This window comes from Diadema antillarum, unplaced genomic scaffold (assembly GCF_040938485.1).
Source record: "Diadema antillarum isolate AM-2024a unplaced genomic scaffold, OU_Dant_1.0 seq00000956_RagTag, whole genome shotgun sequence".
Classification (NCBI taxonomy): domain Eukaryota; kingdom Metazoa; phylum Echinodermata; class Echinoidea; order Diadematoida; family Diadematidae; genus Diadema; species Diadema antillarum.
Genome location: NW_027271804.1, coordinates 95,722 through 119,883, shown reverse-complemented (window position 1 = coordinate 119,883; position 24,162 = coordinate 95,722). Strand labels below are relative to the sequence as shown.

General features: G+C 38.3%; 1 protein-coding gene across 1 annotated transcript; it reads right to left on the bottom strand.

Annotated features, from left to right (window-relative positions):
* Positions 1-1,499: 1,499 nt before the first annotated feature.
* On the bottom strand, positions 1,500-21,806 carry LOC139741841 (5-hydroxytryptamine receptor-like). The gene is made up of 4 exons (XM_071652420.1): positions 21,506-21,806; positions 6,613-6,826; positions 2,918-3,557; positions 1,500-1,879 (listed from the first exon to the last, which is right to left on the bottom strand). The coding sequence occupies exons 1-4, from the start codon at positions 21,583-21,585 to the stop codon at positions 1,635-1,637; spliced, it is 1,179 nt and encodes a 392-aa protein (XP_071508521.1). The 5' UTR covers positions 21,586-21,806; the 3' UTR covers positions 1,500-1,634.
* Positions 21,807-24,162: the final 2,356 nt, after the last annotated feature.

Genomic DNA, 24,162 nt, shown 5'->3' with positions numbered 1-24,162 from the left:
TAATGTGATTGCACTTTTTGCTGTCACAAAGGTTTTCTCTGGAAACATAATCTGCGTACTGATAGTATATTATAATATTTATCATCATCACCATCATCATCATCATCATCATCACCATCCATCATCATCATAATAATTGATAATCATACTTATTATCATGATGATGATATTAATAAAGATGACAATAGTTTTCAAATTCATGAAGTTCTTCCGTCGAGATGTTTTTTTTTTTTCATTGCAACTGATTGACAAATTGCCCTACATCGACGTAAATAAGCACTGAATTGATCAGTGTTTTAGTAGTAGCCATGATAAAAAAAAAAAAAAAATCATGGGCGTACATACTCGAGCAGGATTCGAACCTGCGACCTCCTGATCACCGGACAGGTAAACAATAGTTTATCTTCTTCATTGCTGCCAATGCTCTAGCAGGGGGCCCTGTTTTGCCAGGTATCTTTTTTTCACACCTGGGTATATAATAGAGAAGGGCATCGTGGGTGAAAACACGTAGGCACTTGACAATAATTATTCGAATTGTGGACCTCTGATTGCCTCTACTAACATTTATATCATGCACATTTCTTTCACATCAAAATCCCAGGAATATTCCCTTGGCGACGGTAACCCATGACAACAACACCAGTGCTTGTTGAAGACTTTCCCGACCCGCGCCCCAACCTAGCAGCAATGTATATCATTATATGCACCATGCAACATTATTATCAGTTAGAACCCCCCTCCCCCTCCCCCCCCCAAAAAAAAAAGTTCCATTGTATGCAACCAATGAAAGAATTCTTGTCGCCCAGGTTGACAGGATGGAAACTTGCATAAAACCATTATGATACCTCATGAAACTCATATAATCATTTATATTATTTTGACTCACTGTGAGGTCTCCAGGATAAATCATTAATACATTTCAAACTCATCTACCGACATATTGGTTGATATTTGTTGTTGTTAATCTTACAACGGTGGTCAGCAATAATAACTTGCTGTTGTGTTTCTTTTGTAGTTTGTCACTTTCATCCACTGAAGTTCATTCAAAGTTCTTCGAAAATTTGCTTGCGTCCGTTGTTGATGCTCCTGGCTATACCACAGTCAACCAAAAGAAGACCCATACAAATCGATTGTCCTGGAAGTAGTTTCGTACGATCACAAATCAAATTCTCTGTTAGTAACAGAGTTTTCTCGCTGGAATGTGGGGCCTATCTTACAGCTGTATGACATGCAACGAGACACAGCCATGTCGCTGTGCCGAACTCGCGTGCTTTGCACGGCGTCTGGTTGACAGGACAGGAGAAATTACATCTTCTATGTGGAAATCAGCGGTTTTATTCTCTCCCAAAGAGGCGATAATCGTCACACATATTAGCTGAATATGGGCTATCCAGCCATCTTCTGAGATGGAAATGAACAAACAAAAACAAAACAAAACGCACACGCCACATGCACACACATAAACTTGCACATAGATACACAAACACACACAAGCACTTTTTTTATGTGCTCTGATCTGTACATTCATACATGCACATAAATACACACACAATATGACGCATGATCTCACGCAAACGCACAGAAACACACCAAAAAATCTGGGCTAACACGCATAATTCTGACCCTACAAAAATTCAGCTCGGACGCCACGTCGTCTTGGAGCGAAAAGAGTTCCGGCCGCGCCGCGCGTATTTTTTCAATTGCGCCCTCGCGCGCCGATCCATGAAGGTGTAGATCATGGGATCCAACAAAGAGTTGGCGAAGGCGAGCCACATCGTCGTGACGCCGAACCAGTGACCCTCCCCTACTGGGATGAAATTGAGATGGACTAGCATGTACGGCATCCAGCAAAATATGAGCGCCATGACAAGAACAGCTCCTGGAAGGTAAGAAGAGAGGAGTGGGAAAAAGATAGCAAATCAAAAACAAATCATGGTGCGAAAAATCACATGAGGCATGTTATACCGAAGGTTCGTTAATCCGAAAATTGAAATAAGACCGGTAATAATAATAAGAATAATAATAATAATCATGACGATGATGATGATAATAATAATAATGATAATAATAAATAACAATAGCAATAATGATTTGGTCTTATTTATCCAGGGTAGCCTCTTCAGTGTTGCCACTGCTCTACCAGAGGGCCCTGCCATTATTATTACCCCAGCGTTGCCAGGTACCCATCTGTACACCTGGGTCGAGAGGGACATAGTGGGTAAAAACATCTTGTCGTAAGCGCTGGGCGGGAATCGAACTTGGTAATACTAAAAGTTGGTTAATGCCAACATTCTTTTGATTTTCATATCAACGAACCTCATTTCATTTTCGAATGAACGACTCTTTGGAATAGAATCATTATTACGCCGACTTCAGGTTAGACGACCAGGAACTCCAAACGGGGTTCTCTCTCCCTTTCTCTCTCTCTCTCTCTCTCTCTCTCTCTCTCACTCCCTCTAGGTTACTTCAGTTCTACCACTTGTTTAAGCCTGACATGTCCTCCAGTTTATCAGCCTAAAGGGGACTAGAAACAGGGTATCTCTCTACCTCCCCTCCCCCACCATCTTTTAGTTTATCTGTAAACATCTGTGCAGTAGGATATCGAGAAAGAATGGAAGAGAACATTATGATGTGATTTACTTTTCGGGAGCCTAAATAATACAAGCTGTACTTTTGATTTAGGCTATCCTACTTTGGTTCTTATGTCTACTATTTATTCATCATTTGTTGCAAATGGATATGGTATCAAAATATGTGTTATAATGATTTTTTTTTAATGTCAAAACGACAGATTGTTGTGGCATATTCATTGTAACTCCATTATGTTTGTTATTTGTTCTTGGGAACACAAAGTGGAAATAAATTAAGATCAAAATCAAAAGAAAAGAACGAACAAAATTAATATCTTCATACTAACCGACAGCTGCCACCCTTGTCTCAACTTTCCACTGTTTTATTTGGGCGCTGAAGCTGTGTTGTCGAGATACTTTCCCCTTTTTCCTCTTAGTCGTACTTTCGTCGTCATTCGCCTTCTTCGACGCCATGGAGTACGCTCCCGTCGTGTGCTCCCTGCTGATGCTCGACGGACCGTTCGCGTCGCTCTCGACGGCCTCGGCAGGGACGTTGGACTGCCGCTGTATCGCCGAGTTCGACAATCCAGTCGGACGATCATCTCCGTTCACGGCAGCCCGCCTCGTCCGCTTGAGACGCAAGCCGACTTTCCTTAGATAGAAGACGATAGCGATGTAAAACAATATTAGGCCTGGTGTCAGCGCGACCAGGGTGAACATCCCAAAGGCGTTGAAGAGCGGATCGCTCCAGGAAGGGGAACAGTGAAAGGTGCTGGGGTGGTAGCGATACATCGACGTCGCCCCCGTCAATGGCATTAGCCCCAATAGCAGCGACGATGACCAGGAGAAGGCGATGAAGACGAACACCCGTCGCTTCGAGGGCGGGAACCGCTGCGAGAGAACGACAGCCAGGAACCGCTCGACGCAAATCGCAAGGATGGACATTGGCACGACGATTGTAAAGAGGAGGGTGAGAAAACCGTTTGCCTGTACAAAGAAAAAGAAAGATGTCGGTTTTTGGGTTAGGTTTGTTGATTTTGCTTCCTCATTTCAAGAGGTCATTTCTGTACTTTCTGTTTGCATACTAATAGGGTCTAATTGATATTTTACAACAAAATGTTGAATTAAAGCTCAAAAACGGCAGTAAAGTAAAGAAATGACAAACAATAGCTCATATATAACAAAGATATATAAATAGACTTTAGATGATCTTGCATTACGAGGTAACATAATCATATAGATATCGGTATGCATAACAGCTACAAAATGCAGATGGCCACCATGATAAACAATATATGCTTGAAGAAATGACCAGTCTCATTCGATCTACAGTGACATAGACATGATAGAGAGTGATGCTTAAGTGTACCAAAGTGAATGTGGTGCTATTGCGTGCACGTGCTAGTGAGGACGCACTCAGGCATAAATACTCAACAAAGTATACATTATATCAAAATATATGACCAGCAGTATAGTCTCGTAAAGTCAATCAAATTATATTGCGACGTAATACGTTTCGATTAGCTCAAATGACAATAAAGAGGCAAAAGGATGTCATCTTCTTGTCTCACGCCAACAAGGACACTTGCCACTAACGGAGCAACCATCCCCCCCCCCCCCCCCCCCCCCTCGCCCCCACTACCAGCATGACCAGCGCAAATGGAGCCGGTAAAACGGCTACGATCATGGTAGCGGACGGTGATGATGGTACAGATGTAATGAGAATGGTGATGGTGTTTTAATTCAATTCAATTCAGTTTAAACTTTATTTTTTACTGTTTTTATAATGGCGATGGGACAATATTGATGACGCACGTGTTAACTATTACGACGATGAAAATATGAGGATACAAATCAAAGTAACAAAAGAAGGCGCAAATTAGCAGCAAAATCTGAGGGTATGAATAGCATTGGTAAAGTTAACTTGATATGGCATGCGTGCAAGTATTGTTATGGTTTAGTCATTTCCAGCCATCAAGAGGTGGTAGCAAATACCTAGAAATGGTGCCTCATCCTCCTCATCAACTACAAGAGCATGGATGGCATGACAGGGTAAGTGGTTGCACTGGTGATGCCAATATCAAAATTAACCCATTACACACGAGGAATCCAGCTGGTCCTATATATACAAAGTATACCGAGCTCTCTGAATATCGCATTGAACGGGATGAGATAGAAATCATATTCCGAACCCATGTTCAAACTGACTTTTAGGAAATAGAGCGAAAGAAAAAAAAAGAAACCAACAATCTAGATTGGCAATATGAGACAAATGTGGAATTTCAAAGCTTCACATGACTGTGTTCACGATGTAACGATACTAGTAGCAACTATATTATCAAACTAAAACATGGTGATACTGCTATTCGCCTCACGAGTCTTTCGTTGACTTATACGAAAAGTACAATTTAATTTTCACGAAATTTGCCTGTTTCAAATAAAATACAGAGAGGAAATCGACCATCTTGCAATAATGGGGTTTGTAGTAATATGAAAACTTAACATTGACAAACAAGGTTTCTATGGCACCTTCATGCATAATTCAAAGAGTGAATAATTGTGAGGCGCTGTGCATACCCGTAAATTATACCACCTGACCTCCATTGCGCAAAATGGTAACCACAGCGTGACGTCACTCTTTCGTGAAAATAATGTGACGCTTTGAAAATCCCACATCTTTCTTATCCTGCATGTTATATGTCCAACTTCCATGACATCTCAACCTTTGGGTCTTCTTCCGAGGTTACGTTGATTTGTCAAGCCAACGTAAACATGGAATGATTCTCTAATTATTTACTATGTGATGACTAATTAACTTCTGCTTGTAGAATTCCAAAAACAGTCAAATCTGCCTCAGCGGCCATTTGCCGTCTTCGACTTCTAAAAACAATTCCCCAAGAGAAAAGCCATGTTTAAGACACTGTCTATAACGGCCACCTGTTTATAAGGGCCATTTTTTTCGTCTCCCTTGGGTAGCGGCTATAGAACAGGTTTGACTGACTGTGTGAGTAATAAATTGTACGTTCACTTATACAGCCAAACAGCAGAGTACTTTAATTAAGTGCATTCGATTTTCTTTGTTTCCTTTTTGAAGTTATTTCGAGAACAAAAGCGACGGAGACATCAAAACGATTCCAAAGTGCTTTCGATGGGTTCTCTGCATTCTGTTATTCTTGTCCCGAGTTGACGAATCTCGGCACAGATGTTTACATTTCCCATAATACCATGTTTTGCTCTATCACTGTATCTGGTCGTATTTTCGTCGATGCGGTTCGGCAAAGCATAACAAAACAAACCGAAATGAAAGACGGCAAAACTAGAAGAAAAACAAAGCAAAACAAACAAGAAAGGGCATAAGTGTTTTTTTGAAATGATAACAACATTAAAAAAAAATGTTTCACACAATACGAACCGCATTAGTAATCGAGGGATAATATAGCGAGAAGAGTAACGCATCATCCTATTTCACCACTTTCACTAGATAACAACACCTCTTGTATTTAACACAATACATGGTTTTGATGTTTGTCTCTCACGCTAGTGGTCTTTTATGCTGGTACAAGCTCTATGGCTCACTGATCAGTTTCTGAACATGCGCCGTCACAGATAGATTTGATTACTACTAAAGTTTCCCCAACATATCATGTTATCCAATCATGTACGAAAGTGATGCGTGCAGCGACTTGCACGAAAGTCCACGACACATTCGATGAAAACTTGAGGAAAACAAAACAACACAAAATCGGACAATTAGTTGAGGAGATCTGAAACTTACAAAAGTTTTGTTTACTTTAAATCTTCGCTACATTTCTTTCAAGGTATATAAATAACTTTGTTATCAAGGCAAAACTATGATGACAACCGTTACGTTGATAGTCCGTTACTTGGATTGTCGATCATGGCACTTCTAGATCATTCAAACTGAGATTTCATTCTAGGAAGGGGTAGTTTCGAAAGTTTGACAGCAAGACAAGGGGGGGGGGTGGGGTGTAGGGGATGGGGAAACTGACCAAAGTTTCTGTGCTCTTAGTATACCACTAACTTTGCACGCGGCACCTCGAGAGCGGAGAAAGCACCCTCTGTCGAAGACTGAGGCCAGCGAGAAAGGCATGGTGAAGAGGGATATGCCAAGGTCCGCAACGTTCAGGTTGAGGATGAGCAGGTTGTGGGCGTGGCTTCTTAAACTGCGCGTGCGCAGCGTGATGCAGATGGCCACAGAGTTGGCCAGAGCCGCGCCGACCATGAAGATGATAAGACTGTATAAGGAATAAAAAACAACAACAAAAGGAATACGTCAATCAAACAACGCGACCAGTCACACTAGAATATTAATGGTCATGATTGATGTGTTTATAGAGTAGAAATTCTGCGCCGCTTGAAGATCAATGTTTTTGTTATCATTACTCGACCCTGAAGTACGGGGAATTCCGCAATATACATGAAAGGAAGTGAATGTTGAAGAACAAATAAGATTTCATGTAACATGACCGATGACATGCCGTCTTGTAGGCCTACTATTTAAAAAAACAAACAAACTAGAAGTATACGTTCAGCGTATCTGTAATGTTAAAAAATGCACTCGAGATCACATTATCAATGCATTTTCCCTCGATCTTTATTGATTTCATTCTCAAATCATACATAAAGAAACAACGCATTCTGGATACAAAACAATATCAACATCATTTTGTAAAATTGACTACAATATTGCAATATTTACCTAAATCCCGCACTTTAACATCGACACTGATAGCAAATCAATTGAAGTCAAACTAACTAAACAATACCATCGAAACAATAATTATTATAAATTGCATTATCGGTGCATTCCACTTGAGTATTTCGACATATGAGACCACGGTCCACTTGATTGTGGATGTGTAAACAGAACTCATATTTCACTTGTAGGAGAATATAATGTACAAGAATACATTATACATCTCAAGAATGAAATCTCTCATAAAAGTCCTCTCAAACCCCTCCCAAGCGAAACAAATCTTGATCTATATCCTATCTTAAAGAACAAAAAAACACACCATATAATTCTTACTACAATTAATCACCATCTCCTCCAAGTCCTTTTATGAGGCCCCATCCATTTCAAGCTTAGTCGCTTACGATGGCGGTCTCCTGCATTTAATTATATCTGTTATTTACTGAAAAAATAATATATATTTTATTTTATGTTTCTGATGTGTATGTATACTTTTCAATGCAATCACTTATGTGTATCTATTTGTGTACTGTTGTCGTTTTATTTCACTGCACTTACTCTTCTTTGTCTTTGTGGTTTTTAAAAAAAAAATTTGTATTCAATTTATGTCTGATTGAATGCGAAAATAAATCAAATCAAATCAAATCAAATCAATTCCAAGAACACCATATCATGGACTGCAGCCCCCCTTCCCCAACACAAACATACATATACACACTTAGAGCTGCTAAAAGAAAAGAAAAGAAAAGAAAAGAAAAGAAAAAAATTACCCCCAAATATTCAAAATCTGAACAAAACAAAACATACAAGTTCACAAAAACTCACGATATCTACAGCGGGTTTCGCGAATAGAACAGGTCCCTCAAAGTAATGATTATGCTGACCGATTAATTTGCACTATATACATGATTATACATAATATACATGATATAACTTTTAGTTTATCATATGTTTTACCTCATGATTGTGCTTTATCAGGTTCTATCATCCGCTGCAAATGAATTTTGAAACTCTAATGCGAATGATTTTCAGTGATATATACATCTTTTCTCTTTTCACAAAAAAAAGTATTTATAGACAGTTTAGACATTTTACATTTTTGTAATCAGATATTGTATTTTATCCACATACATACACACACACACACACACACACACACACATATATATATATATATATATATATATATATATATATTGTAGTTGCTCCGCGTATTGGCAGTACTAGAAATAGCAATAATAATGTCACAACATAGAAATGCATTAAATGCCAATCTTGATTTTAATGAATAATCCGAATTTTCGAATTTAATGCATTTATCTGTTGTGACATTATTATTGCTATATATATATATATATATATAATAAAAAGAAAATATCGATACATCCGGTTCCAAAGCGGGTATAAAAAAAATATTGTCTATTTGTCTTGGAGGTGAATCCCCTAAAGGAATTCTTGTTTCAAAACTTTGTGGCACGCGATGTTCCTTGAACTGTTAAAAATAACGTGTTAAAATAACTGTAATGTATGCCTGCTGCGATCGAATTACGACAACTCACGACAGCCTTGAACTTCGAGTTGTACTATTTTGGGTTTTTTTGGTGATATCAAGGATCATGGATCTTTCCAAGACTTATAAGACACAAGCTGCTGGGATATTGACATCATGTCTCGTGTACCGTGCACCGCGGCGTTCCACTCACGAAAAGCGGTGTGCTCACCGACGCTTCACGCCGACAAGATAGGGCTGCGATACGGTTTAAGCCCGATGGGCACGGTGGCACCTCCGTATGCACTGGAGCCGGAATCAAGAAGTCTAATTATTCCACACAATGTTACTCTGATAGACTGAGTGGATTGAGACGAACGGAATTGCAAAACTTTCACGAACGAAAACAAGTTGTAAAATTTCAAGGTTTTACAAGTTTTCACCAAATATAAAGTGATATTAGTAGTCACCATAATTGGAACTAAGCTATGGGGACTCGCGACCGATGTAACCATTTTATGATTATTCTCTTGGTTCTGTGGTTTGTGCACAAATGTTTGGTTGACGTTTCGAGCTGATGATTCAGGGATCAAAACTCTTTCCCCAACAACTCACAATAGGTGTGAGTTATTGGTCACGACGAAATGGAAATCGAATTCAGAAAGTTTTCGTTTTTCATATCTTATCAATTACAGAAATTAAGTGAAGATTCGTGTATGGGCCAATGAGAGAATTGTGGTTGCTTAACAATTGCCACTGTTTCCATGGAAACATAGGAAGCTTTGAAACTCCACATGTGTTTTTCTCCCACCTCGCTGTTCGTGTGATATTATAGTCTCCTTTTATTGGCGCCAACGCGCAATTGAATTCAAGTTGTGTGAAAAATAATGCGCTTCACTGGTTTTCGTATTTGGTATGCTCGGTACTTCAAATCGACTGGTTCCCGCACTTCTTCGATTTTCAATCAGTCTTCACCACCAACAACCAGACAGCTTGCTAAAACAACGATCAATGAGTGCAAACTGGATGTTAAGCGCTGATAGGTTATTCGTATGAGGAATAAATCATGTGAACTGTACGCAGCAGAGATAAACTATTGTACGTCCCGAAGGAAGTAACAGCCATATGGCGTTGCATACATTATTACAGCTGACATATTGGACATTCCATCACTTGGTTTAGCTCAGGGGGTAAGTATCCCATGATATGAACACTCTAGTAAACTGGTCCATTCTGTAGTGATTATTCATTAAGGCTTCATCTTATACCAAAGAGGTGCCGCTCGCCTAGTACCTCCTTGCTTCTACCAACTTTAACCTGGGTATGCTCGAGATTGTGCCGCTCGATCGGGCCCTCCGTAGAACGTCTCGTTTTTCCAGCATTATATCTCAGTTCTCAAAAAGTCTGCACTGGCTGTCAGTGTCCAGAAGTTGAAAACCCTGCTCCACACATGGAAAGCGGCACATTTCTTGGCGCCACAATACTTGCAAAATTTTGCCTCAGAATTACGATCTTGGCAGAAATCTCAGTCCAACTCAACTGTTGGAGACAAAGGCTTAAATATACTTCTGCAGCCTCATCTCTTTGGACTGCTCTTCCACTGAGGATCCAATCAGCAGAATTCATTAAAACATTAGAATGAATCTGGAGTCATATATGTTCGCATCTTGTTTTGGTGAAATATCTGGTTAGATTTGTTTTGATATATTTCTATCTCTCCCTTCTCCTTTTCAATTTAATTTTCTACAACTGTATGTAACTCGCTCTATTATTATATCCCTCTGCGCCTCAGAATGGCGCATTACAAATGATGTGTTTAATCATTATCATCAAAGTGATTTCGGCAGGCGAAGTAACAAATGTTGAAGCGTGCCGCCTGCCTTGCAATTATAGTATCCATCAGTGTACAGTGATATCAAAAGAGAGAGAGAGAAGGAAGGTAATCCAACTTTGGAGGGCTGCTATTCCTTAATTGTCAGCTATGGAGAGTGCAGTTTCTTTTTTATGAGGGAAAGAGGAACTCTTCCTCTTTCCATTGATACCTAATTTTGTTGACAAATGTCATGCATGACTGAGCACGTGAACTTTTATGACAACAATGCCAAAGTGCACTTTTTCCAAGTTTGAGTGTTATCGTGAAGGAACAATGAATGTCTCACTGAACGGATGAGAGCAGTCTATGAAAGTGGTCAAATTAACAGGCCAGCCTGCGTGACTTCAGGTTTGTGTTTAGGGTTTCCTCTAACCCTTTATGGTCCATAACTTTCAACATGGCCATGTTATCGATAACCTGGTCAATCCCACAAAAGGTTAACCCATTATCCGTTTTTCTCCCTTCATATTCAATACATGGTTTGTCGCTATATGTATGAGCTATGTGTTGAATATGAACAGAGAAAAATGGACCCGGCCGTGGGGGTTGGCTTTTGTGGGAACCACCAAGTTTTCTGACAGGTGGCCATGTTACAGGTTATGGACCATAAAATGTTAGAAGAAACCGTGAACACAAACCTAATCACAAACCTGCATTCGTAAAGGTTGACTTGTGTGTTTGGCCTTTTTCATTGACAGATCTCATCCATGCATCGAGCGAGATGTTGATTGTTCCTTCATGTGACACTCAAACTTGGAAAAAGTGCAATTTGTCATTGTTGTTTTAAAGTTCATGTGCTCAGTCATGCATGACATTTGTCAACATAATTAGCTACCAATGGAAAGAGGAAGAGTTTCTCTTTCCGTACAACCAACATTGAGCTCTCCAGAGCTGACAATTATGAAATGGTAGCCCTCCATAGTTGGATTATCTTCTTCTTTTTTTGTGATACGCACTGTGGTGTACAGCTCTCCTACCAAGACCGAAGGAACTTCAGTGTGTTTGACTGAAGTTACTACGCAGGTACTATATTTTCTTTGATCGTGCACAGCACGGATATCCGCGTCCGACATTCAACGCTACAATAGCAAAAACCCGAGACCACCACGTCACACTCACAGTCCTGGGAAATGTCGATTGCTTTTTCTTCCTTCGCGTGGGAATATGATTAATGACACTTCAGAACGCGTTACTTTCATTTCTTACAGCGCTGCAGCTGCGTAGAAAGCAGTTGAGCGTTTTACTTCAGACAGTATTGTACAATTCAATTCATTTCAAATGAATTTATTGGGAATTTTCTGCATTGAATTTATATTACAGATGAAATACAGTCATTTCTTTTTATTTTCAAGACAATAAAACATACAGTATGTACATCCGAACATAGTTGAGATATACGTGTACAGATTGAAGAAAAGAATAAGAGAACACGTCAATTGGGAACCACTCTGGATATAGTGAATAATGATCTGACTGAATTATGGCGCCTGTATTGGGAGTGTGAATGCAGAAGACTGTCGTCAAATAAGTATATAGCTTGAAGATACGACAGCCTTAAAAGAGAGGGGGAAAAAAGAAAATGGGCAAAACATGTATACTTATCGAAAAGAAAAGAAAAGATAAGAAAAAACAACAATCCAGAGTCATTCTGGCATCACATTGCGACAAGATAGACACTATATACAGAGAATGAGGTGAGTGAGGTGATTGCTGGTGCAAGTAAATGGGCCCAGCAGGCGCGCGGTACTAGGTGCCTTTTAAGATAACAAAACTTAACTATAGGCCCATTTACACTTGCTTGGAAAAATCGCGATTTTTCTAAAATCGCGACATTTGGGTGTAAGTTGCTAAGCAACTACACCCAAACGCCCTCGAAACATCGCCAGAAAAATCGCCAGCCGGAGTGCGATTTTTTGAAACATCGCGAAGTTTGAGGCGAAGTTAGCGAGTGTAAACCCAAGCTGCAGAAATATCGCGATTTTTCATCACGTGACTTTCGGTATCGGATTGCACCGGGAGTTTACGCGCGCTCCCGATCCCTCTTTGGAACGTGTAGAGAGTACGTCGGTCACTGGCCAGAGTACTAGTACACACGGTATAGACAGCTGTGTACAGGTCTAAACGGCCGATCCTCGATCGGCTCGTGGTCTCTCACCTCCCTCTCCCTGCTGAAACTAGTACGTGAAAACTACTACTACATTGTAGTAACAAAACTTAAGTTCTCCAACCACGTATCATCACCCCATGACGACTTAACAAAATAATGTTCTCCCAGAAAATGCGTTGATTCAGATTGTGGGAGTGCCCGTACTGCTCTCGATATACGTTGTTTGTGGAATACAGGAGTACGTAACAAGTGTGAGTTCTTGCTGTCGCGTGATAAAATACCAGTCCTAACTTCCAAGTCCTACTTCTCACTTTCGTCATATCGGCAAAATTTCATGATCCTCCTGAATGCTGCTGTAGATTAAGTTTTACACACCTTCTACGTATGTGATCTAATATAGCAAGCTATATAGTTTTACCGTAAGTAAACAGTCTCGAGAAGCACAAATTTATGTGTGCATTGTACTGATAAAAAAGCCCTGGCTCAACATTCCAACCAGCTAGCTGTGATCAAAATACGTGAATACTAGTATAAATACTGCACTGCATACAGTGAAAACGAACAGAATAGCGCGCGCTTCCACTCAGCTACCGTGTTGAAAAAGAGGTAAATTACGCATGCGCACTACCGACCAAAAAATCGCGATGTTTCGTGAAGCTCAAACTTCGCATGCTTTTGCGCAAGTGTAAACGGTGGACCAAAATATCGCGATTTTAAAAATCGCGATGTTAGTAAGTGTAAATGCGGCTTATGTTTATTGAATAGTTTGATGTAAGGAGACTGTACAGGTATAAACACTATCTACAACAACGATAAAATATTTGTGTGTTTTTTTTTCTCTCCGCGTTACTGCTTTTGTTATTCCTCTTATTATCTTAATTCGGCAGAATCCACCGATTATGGGACAGTCTAATCACTCAATCTCAAAACAGTACTTAAAGGAAACTCAAAACCCAAAGAGAAATGTGGATTGAGTGAAAGCACCAACATTAGTAAAACACATTAGTGAAAGTTTGAGAAAAATCGGACAATCGATGCAAAAGTTATGAATTTTGTAAGTTTTGGTGTTGGAACCCCTGGATGAGGAGACTACTTAAGTTTATGACATATGTGTGGACAACAATTATTAAAAAAAAATATAAAGAAAATTCAACATGCTTTCACTTTTCTAGCATAATGAAAGAGCACTTGACTAACCGCTTTCAGAAAGCAGGGGGAATATCACAACCCTTAACATATGTCAGTATCAATTGATGGAATATGTAATTTTCATGAAAAATGAATTTTTGTGGAATTCCCTTTATATTTTCTTTATATTGTTGTCCATAATGACATCATAACTTCTAATAGTCTCCTCATCCAGCGGTTCCAACACCAAAACTTTAAAGATTCATAACTTTTGCATCGATCGTCCGATTTTCCTCAAACTTTCACTAATGTGTTCTACTAATGTTGCTACTTTCATTCAATTCACACTTCTCTTTTGGTTTGTGTTTAAATGCGGGGGGGGGGGGGATAAATATTATCCATAGAGTCATAAACCGTTGCCAACAAGGGGAAATATCCTGTGATTGCGTTTGAATATCACTTCTACAAAAACTGCTCCTTCTATGTAGGCCCTACTAAGTAGACCTTCCATTACTGCGATGTTACTAATTCCTTATAGCGAAAACTATAACATCTACTATTGCACTACTGCGACTGCTTATTTTTTCTCCCAGTTTTTGTGTCGTGTCCTACTACTTTCACTTTCACAGCTTGCTGCTTTACTTTTGAGCTTTCTGAACACCACAATAAACACGAGGAATTATATCGCAATTTATCATGGACGACTTTTATTAACCCTTCCTCGGATCGAAGTACAATAATTAAAAAATGATGTGTCAAATGTCAGGGGAAAACAGATGAGTCCCTTATAGCCTGCGATGTATAGATATTCGCAAAGACAATAATGAAAATAATTAAATGATGATGATATCTATACGACACTGCAATGACATCTATACGACAACCACCCACACAATGTGTTGCTAAGGCAATGCAACGCCAGAACGATGGATAAATCCGGTTTCCTTTTATAATAATAATGATAATAATAATAGTAATAATAGTAATAATAATAATAATAATAATCATGATAATAATAATAGTAATAGTAATGATAATGATAATAATAATAATAATAATAATAATAATAGTAACAATAACGATAAATAATAAAGATAATAAAAGAATTATAATAAAAATAATGACATTAATGAGTTCTTAATATCTGTACGCCAAAATAACAGTGTTTACAGTGTCTTGTTCATGGATGTACAAATGTGCAGAGATAATAATAATAATAAGGTCTTATTTATCCAGGGTAGCCTCTTCAGTGTTGCCACTGCTCTATTAGAGGGCCCTGCCATTTATAATTACCCCAGCGTTCCCAGGTATCCACTTATACACCTGGGTTGAGAGAGACCTGGTGGGTAAAGTTAACTTGTCCAAGGACGTAGGCACTTTGTGGGAATCGAACTCGGGTCCTCCGATTGGGAGTCGGGAGTCGTATGCTACAGCGCCCCTTCCGCTTTGTACCTTCAATATACGTTAAATATATTTTATCTCTTCTTTGCCATCTGTCGTCTCTTCAAGCTATCTGCTTATTTTACCGACACCCTTAATTCTGTATTCCTATCCCACCAATAAATGATTCTATAACATAATTCAATCAGATCACCGTTTGTTCCTCTTTTCCGAGTAACTCTAAATTTACTTCCTTCACATTTCCATTCTGTTATCAGACTATTGTACATGCGATTCCAATTATTTTTTAATGTACTGATTGTGCGTCTTTTTTGCAATCAAAAAACGAAAAAAAAAAACCCGACTGTACTGTACACGGTATTTCATTTGAGATAATATGTAATGGAGAAAACTCTGAATAAATTTTGATTTGACACCTGGCAACACTGGGGTAATAATAATGGCATGCAGAACCCTCTGGTAGAGCAATGGTAACACTGAAGAGGCTACCCTGGATAAATATAAGATCTTATTATTATTTTTTGTTATTATTATTATTATTATTATCGTCATCATCATTATTATTTTAGTTGAAAGTTGTATCAATTTGGGATTGTACAGCCGCGTGGCTAATAAATTGTTCACTGGATGAACTTTCACCTATAAGACTACTCACAATAAGTGTCCGGCGTTAGAAGAAACTAAAAATGAAACACGAAAAAGTGAAACAATGCAACAGTGAAACATCTCTCTTTATCGGCTTGCTGCATGGGAAGATCAGTAGGACACTACAGACAAAACAGATGTTGACGGAAGTTTTGTTATTCATTTTTGATAAGGGAAACATATCATTGGGTACATTACATTTCTACTGCTATCATTTAATTGTAACCTTTGTTAAAGTTTCGTTGTTGTTGTTGTTGGTGGTGGTGGTGGTGGTGGTGGTTTTTCTCCTAGCACATAATGAATGAATTACGTTTTCCTCGCTTAACTTGTGCCGGGCTGACTTTTTATTTCGCTTCATTTCATTTCATTTCATTTCATTTTCAACAAAGAATAGAAGTGTTCAAAACATATAGTGATTGCAATGAGAAATAGGAATGTTTTCAAAATAACAAATAACAAATCACAATGAACGAGGGTGTTGATGATGACATAGCAGCTTCACATTAGCAATGCATGATTGGATGCTCAAAGTGGCAGAAAAAAAGAAGAAGGCATGCTTTAAAAAAATTACACAGGTGAAGTTGTTAAGCAAGTGGTATTGTAAACGTTGCTACATTTTACTGGAATAATATGTGTGAGCCTCCTCTATATCATCATCCTTGTTCAGTGTAATTCGTTTTGTTTGTTTGTTTTTTTCTTGGGGGGGGGGGGAGGTATTGGATTATCCGGTCAACGACCACAATAAATTCTACAAATCTATACCATGGCACTATCGATTTACGTATTACCTGATGCAAAATTATGAAAATCGTCTGACATGCCCCTTTAATTTGTAAACCACACTCCGCTTCCTTGTTCTGCTTTTCCCCATAACCATAATGGGTCTATAATATCGTTCTTTTTACCTCCACCACGAGACTATGTCCCCCCCCCCCCCCCCCCCCGGCGTTGGTTGGTATATTTTGTTTTCTTGTCAGTTTGTCAGTCTGTATTTGTTTATGTCTGTCCGTTTGGAAAATAACTCAATAAATCATATGAGAGAATTTGAATGAAATTTGCAGCTGAAGTTGATAGTATATGATTAAATTTTGGTACTGATCCGGATCACCGTCTGGATGTAACATAACTTAGTATTTTTCGGTATGTATGCATATCTTTATTAGTTTGTTGACTATCGTTTATATTTTGTACTCTGTAATGTATATATGCTTATGATAGAATTCCTGATTTACTTTGTGTTATGTTTGTTGGAAGAAAAATGAGAATGAAATAAATGAATTGAATTGAATTGAATTGAATTGATATAAGACTATAATATAGGATAGAAATCACATCGTGGGTTTGCATGAGCTGCTTAGCGTTGGTCTGCGGTGTCCGAGTACTTTTACAGTTTTCAAATGTATTTGTTAACAAGCTCAAACAAACAGTTAACAGTGCAATGTTTCATGGGTGAAGAAGTCATGTTGTATCGGAAAAGATATCAAAGAAGAAGAAAAGGAAAAATGGAAAAGAAAAAGAGAGAAAAACAAAACAAAAAAGGGAAATGTTCATGAAATAAAGAACTACATAAGTTGGGCATTACCAAGGCAATCTATCAAATACAAGCAAGAATATTGTTCTTACATCTCGATTTCATGCCCGTTTCATTTATTCATTTATCTGCTTTGAGTTAAACATGCGTTTCTGCAAACATTTTCCTGGACGAACTTTACAAAGAAGCATATTAGCAAGTCAATAGCATCTGGATGCTTACCTGCATGGCAAATGCAGAGCGAAAAAAGAGTAAAACCGGTAAATCTGTCTAGATCATGTAGACTGACAAATGAAAATCTGTTGACTTGTTTGTTCGTAGAACGCAATGACATGGTTTTGTTCTCTACTAAAATCTTCTAATTTAGATTCCTCGTGTTTACACACACGTTTCAGTCGCTTTCATATCTGGATTTGCTGCTGAGAGTGACAGCCAACTCATGAAGGACACACAAATTTAGACATTTCGGTTGAACATGATACATTTACCACGAAGACAATTGAAACCGAGAATACAGATGCTTGTTGAACGCATTATGCGATTTTTTCAGACATCTTTGGGTGTTTTTCTCCCGTTAAAAAGACACTACGCTAAATTGACATTGTACATACAGATGTTTCAAAGTTTTATGTCTTACGAGAATAGGCCTTTTCGCTTCTCGCTATAAATTTGATAGGGAAGAGTTTGGAGCAACAATCATGATGGAGCAAACTGAAAGAGACTCATTTCACCGTCAATTTTGCATTATTAGAGTTCATTTTGTTTCTAAATATACGACGACAAAGTTGATTGACTTACATTCGTACCCAGCCACTGTTTGCATTGGTTTTCCAAGAACGTTTGAAACGCGGAAGAACGAAAATGTAAACTGTGTAGGCGTGTTTTTTTTTTTTTTTTTTTGGACATTTAGTATAAAGAATAGGAAGATGGTTTGGTCCTTTACTTATGCCAGCCTCGATGAGACTTACTGAAACGATCCCTACTTTCCTCGTTTGGGTCCCCAAACCAATCAAAATATATGGCATTCATCAACGAATCAAATTTCCCTTTGTACATGTCTGTCCTTTGATGTAGTCGTATCGGATTCCGGCGTAACAGTCTGCAAATGTCTTTACAATACGGAAAGCCTCGATATAAATAAATCGAGTTTTTGTGAGAATGCATTTTGCACATGCACTACATATACACTGGGCAGATAAAACAATGACCCGTGAGTTACACATGAGTCTGCATTCAATGTATAATTATTCCATATAATAACTGTATAACGGATGTTGGGGGGGGGGGGAAGGGAGGGAATGTATTCTTATAAAGAGAACTTCCTTTTTAAAACTAACATACTCGCTGTTTAGCCCATATACATTGTCCCGTCCCATCATGTCATGGAAAGCGAAAATGAAAAACCATGACGTTCATTACAGGGGGTATACGTTGCAAGTATACATTACAGGTGTGAAAATTTATATACCTTTTTGATTAGTTAGACGTATGTAGGAACACGAGGTTAGATCCCGTATGAAGCATAATGATCATAGCGATGCATAGCATTAGCATTGTCACATTTGTGATTATGATAATATTGTGAACGAGCGTACATACACATCCATTTTACGCCATTTTTACAACATTTGAATATGTTATTTTTAACAACTTCCTGTGAGTATATATATAGTTAAACGAAACAGTGCGTTCTCCGATGCAGTTCATTTCCCCTTCCAGTACAGTACCCAGCGCTAACTATAATGTTTTCCAGGCGGAAGAGGAAGAATTTGTAAGGAAATCAAACTACTTTTCGGTACATTCGACAAATTTGTGGCAATGTTTCAATTTCACTTTCGATTCGTCTGATTTCTCCACTTGTGCGAATTAAATCATCATGAACAAAATAACAACGTTATCATTAAATTTATTTTAATATAGTGTACGTGAAGGGTATTTAAAAAAAACAAATAAAATTACAAGCATAAAAGAACATACACTATATCGCTCATTATCATTGGTTGAGTTCAGTAACTTTACTGCATTGTTTAATGATAACGTAATTCTTGATGTTCAAAACAACTTAATGGGTGCACAATAACTTCCAGAAGACATTACGCAACCTGAAAAAATCCCAATAGATCAACAATGCACAAACACTCAACAAAATGCACAGCAAAATGAACAAAAGAAACATGTTTTTGTTCGGACAATCAATGGACGAAGTGTTTTATCATGTGATAAAGAAAGTTCTCATTTTGCTTCTTCTCTAGGAAACACGAATTATTGATATCTGTGGAACTAAAAAAGTTGATATTACGATTAACAAATGCTAAATAGATGGTCACTGCATGCATAATAATCTGCCAAACGATCTGAAAAGTACGATGTTCTCCAACTGGTAGAGTTATAACTTGTTGGCTTCAACATAGTTTGTGCTTGTGACCCATGTAATGGTTATCACAATGGTGTGTTAAATCATTTCAAACTTTATGGTTAAAATGCATCTGTGCAATGCTTTATAGTGAATGTGAATATTTGGAGACGAGGAAGAAAAAGAAGAACATGAAGAAGAAGAGGAAGAAGAAGAAGAAGAGGAAGAAGATGATGATGATAATGATGATGATGATGATGATGATGATGGAGATGATGAAAAAGTAGAAAAGAAATCAGTAAGTCCACAGTCGATCAGTTTCCCGAAACATCTCGACCCCTGCCCGTACTTCTTCTCAACAAAGCCTCGTAAATATACAGACTACGTAACTTGATAACGGTGTTACCCGCTTCCCCCAAACATTGCACGTATTGCGAGTAACATAAATCATAATCTCCTATCAGTTGATATCTTGTTTCACTTTTTTTTTTATCGTAGTGTATTCCTGATACATAATACTTGCCTGCAAATTGTCTGCATATCATCATTATGTCATTAACATATTCACTGGTCAAGAGAATGTGTGTTTTCTATGACGAAGAAAACAGTATGAGAAGCTTCAAGCTCCTTGATAAAAGCGGCGTAGTTTGGTAAATTCGTCAATGAAGAAATTGAAACTCATGGCGGATTAAGCTCGTTTATTGACCTTACATAGATTATCTCTGAAAAAAAAGGGTGAGTTGTTCCAGAGAGATGGTCATCAGAATGAAGTTTGTATATCAATTTAAACTATGAGGGATCAGGTTAATCCCCCGTGTGCTTTGAATACCAGTGGGTTAAAAAAAAAACGAAACACTTTTTCCGTCCAAAGTTCCTGACACAGGGTGGGTTAATCTTGCACACATTCATGACATTGATTCCACATACCGGAATTTGATTAAGCCATGAAAAACAGTAGGCATTCAAACACCGTGAGAAATCCACCTTTTTCAAGCTTTCAAATCTTCGCTTTGATTTAACTTGATTTTCCCTCTTCTTTTGATTTCTGTTCGTTGAAACATGATCAACATGTACATAATCATTTTGATGCATGGCTTGATAAATACAGAGTGTAATCCTATACTTATAGCAGCATATTACCGCCCAAAAAAGGGAATATCGCAGATTTAAAGTCTATTTCTGCATTCTATTCAAATAGGGAATTTACCCAAATGGGGGATTTTTGAAAAGGTGCCAAGAAAAACCAGGTGACCCGGCCGGCTTTCTTGTTACTGGCATTGTCATTATGATTATCAAGGTAAAAAGCACTAAAACGACAACATCGTTGTCTGCCACTATCAATATTGCCCTAATCTTCACCATCATCAATATCATCATCATTATCATCATTGTTGTCGTTGAAAAAGGAAAACGGCTCACCATCACTACTTCGAGAATTGAGAGGATGATAAGCATAAAGCGGAAGGACATAAAAGAGAAATAAAGCACGATTTTTTTTTAAATTGTCAAAGGGGAATGGAACAAAAAGGAAGTTCAAAAGCATGATTAATATGATCATAAGTTATTTTCTTTATGGTTTAGCAAATGTCTACATTCGATGATGATGATGCGGCGGGGGGGGGGGGGGGGGGGGGGGGGGGGGGCTCCAACTCCCGAGGTCCAGCCTCACTCGAAGTAAACCGAGAGGGACTTACCTTGATGCTTCGACCGCCACAATCGCCGGGCTGGTCGCATCCTGCGTTCCGTTGCAGATCATGGCCAACGGCCTCGGCATCCGCAAAGCCGCAAATCGCGCAGAGAGTTTAGTCTGTTTAAAAAGTCGATGACATCCCTTCGTTTTTAAATACCAAGAGTAAGAGAAGTGTGTTCTAGCTGGAATTTGTAGCTTTCCTTTTTTGCCTTGCGATGAACCAAGCACTCAGATCTGATGCAAGAAAAAATTCCAGTGAAAGTTACGTAGCACAAAGGATCGTTGAGGTGTTAAGTATGTTAACACAGTATACAAAGATGATTCCAGTATATACGCTCCGCAAAATTTTTATGTATCGCAGATGCGAAAGTGTGTAACCGGGACAGAAATGCGGGCATGCGGGTATGTGTGAGTATGTGAAGTATATGTGTGTACTTAACCGTGTATTGTTTTTGCTTAACACCTAAAGCAGGCGATAGGTCAAACGCGTCCGTACATGCAGGAATAATGGATATCGCATTAGTATAGTTGTATAGAAAACCCAGTCACCTTTTTTTTAATGAGTACTCTGTATGATTATGGGGGGGGGGGGGGATGACAGAGTGTTGAAGAGGAAGAGAAGGGGAAAGGAAAAGGATAGATAGAAAGAGAGAAAGGTAAGGGAAGAGAGAGAGAGGGAGAGTGAGTCGCGTGTATCTATCTGTGTCGAGGTATGGAGTTCTTTATTTTTGATTTCTTTGAATATATGGTATATTGATATTAATGTATATGGTCCATTTGTCACAATATCCCCTGAAAGAAAAAAAAAAACTGAATCCGTTGACAACTTTTAGCTGTGGAGAGCTTTTTGGTTTTCGTTTGTTTGTTTTGTTGTTATTGCTTTTTTCCTTTTTATGTCACTCCAATGATAGGCAAATTTGCCTTTCTGGAGACCACAATGAATTATGAATTAGATCAAGAGAGCATGAAAGAAGGGTAAGACGCCCTGGTCATTCATTCATTCATTCATTCATTCATTCATTCATTCATCCATTCATTCATTCATTTATTTATTCATGCATTCATGCATTCATTCGTTCATTCATGCATTCATTAAGTCATTCATTAATAAATAAATAAATAAATTCATTCATTCATTCATTCATTCATTCATTCATTCATTCATCCATTCATTCATATGCATTCATTCATTCATTTATTCATTCATTCATTCATTTTCTATTTTGGTTGCCAGACGGCTATACATGGCTAACACAAACGTCAAAATAGTGGTATACTCTTGTAACACAGTATATCATTATGATCAGTATTGGTTCAAACATAATCATGTCATTGCCATGAACTGGCTTTAGTTCAGGGTTAAGTGCCGCGGTGCGTGACGCGGGCTAAAATTTCCGGATCACGTTCCTTCTTTCTCATTCGGTGTTTACAATAACACAGATGGAGCTCGTGATCTTCTTCACGGAGAGTAACATATAATAGCAGTAAAAAAAAACTACACAATTATAATCTCTCTGCAAATAAAAGACAAACAAACAACAACAACAACAACAAAGAACAAACAAACAAATTAACGTCAACTTTTAGTTGCTGACAGATAACACAAACAACTAATATCATAAACAAACATCTTAAAAAAACGCCCATTTTTAGTTCAATAACATCTATTTTCGGCAAATACTAATATACATGTGTGTATAGAAATAAACAATCAATTTAAACATGCTGCGAGTACATGTCTATAAAAGTAAAGAAATAAAACTTGCGAAAAGAGTGCCCTTAAACATATATATTACTGAATATGATGTGAAATGATATACGATATCAAAATAAATGGAGACACAAGACATAATGGTACGTGTAGGTACAAAGACAGACACCAAGACAGACGGACACAAAGACAGAGAAAGACAGAGATAAACACAGGGATATTTGGGGGAGGCAATCGACACGGGGTCATCCCACAAGACCGACACCCATGAGTCATACAGCCCACGAGTCCTCACAGCCTACGAGTTCGACACTAGGCGAATAAAGCCCATGAGACCGACCACTAGGTAAAAGCAGCCCACGAGTTCGACAGATACAACACGGGGTTTGATGTGTCGGTCTCGTGGGCCTTGTTTGCTCAGTGTCGAACTCATGAGCTCTATGACTCGTGGGTTGTATAACTCGTAGGCTGTATGACTCGTGGGTGTTGGTCTCGTGACGTGCACCCATCAACACACCTCCAAGCAGTGATTATACCAATCAGGTTGTGTCACCTAATCATGCGACGCGACAAGCCCTTTAAAAAGTCGCAACACGAATGATATTTTTTTTAGCCTTCATCATTTTCCCTTCTAAGAAAGCTTTGATGAGAAACGAATTACTTGTTTTTACACTTTCACTCTCGGATAAACATGTTTATAACAATATACTCAAAGGGTATCTCCCCCGTACAGATACATTATTAAAGACAAAATCGAAACTTAATGCTTCTGAGCTGACGACATGCTATTGTTTAGAAGAAGTTTCATGATCGATTATCTTTTTACTTTATTTTCCACTCTGTTCTATGCCCCTCGTTGTTAACGTATGCGGCAAGAAACAAAATATTCTTTCATTGTTTGGTATTTCCATATCCAAATGATGCAAAATTGTATTATATTTATTATATTC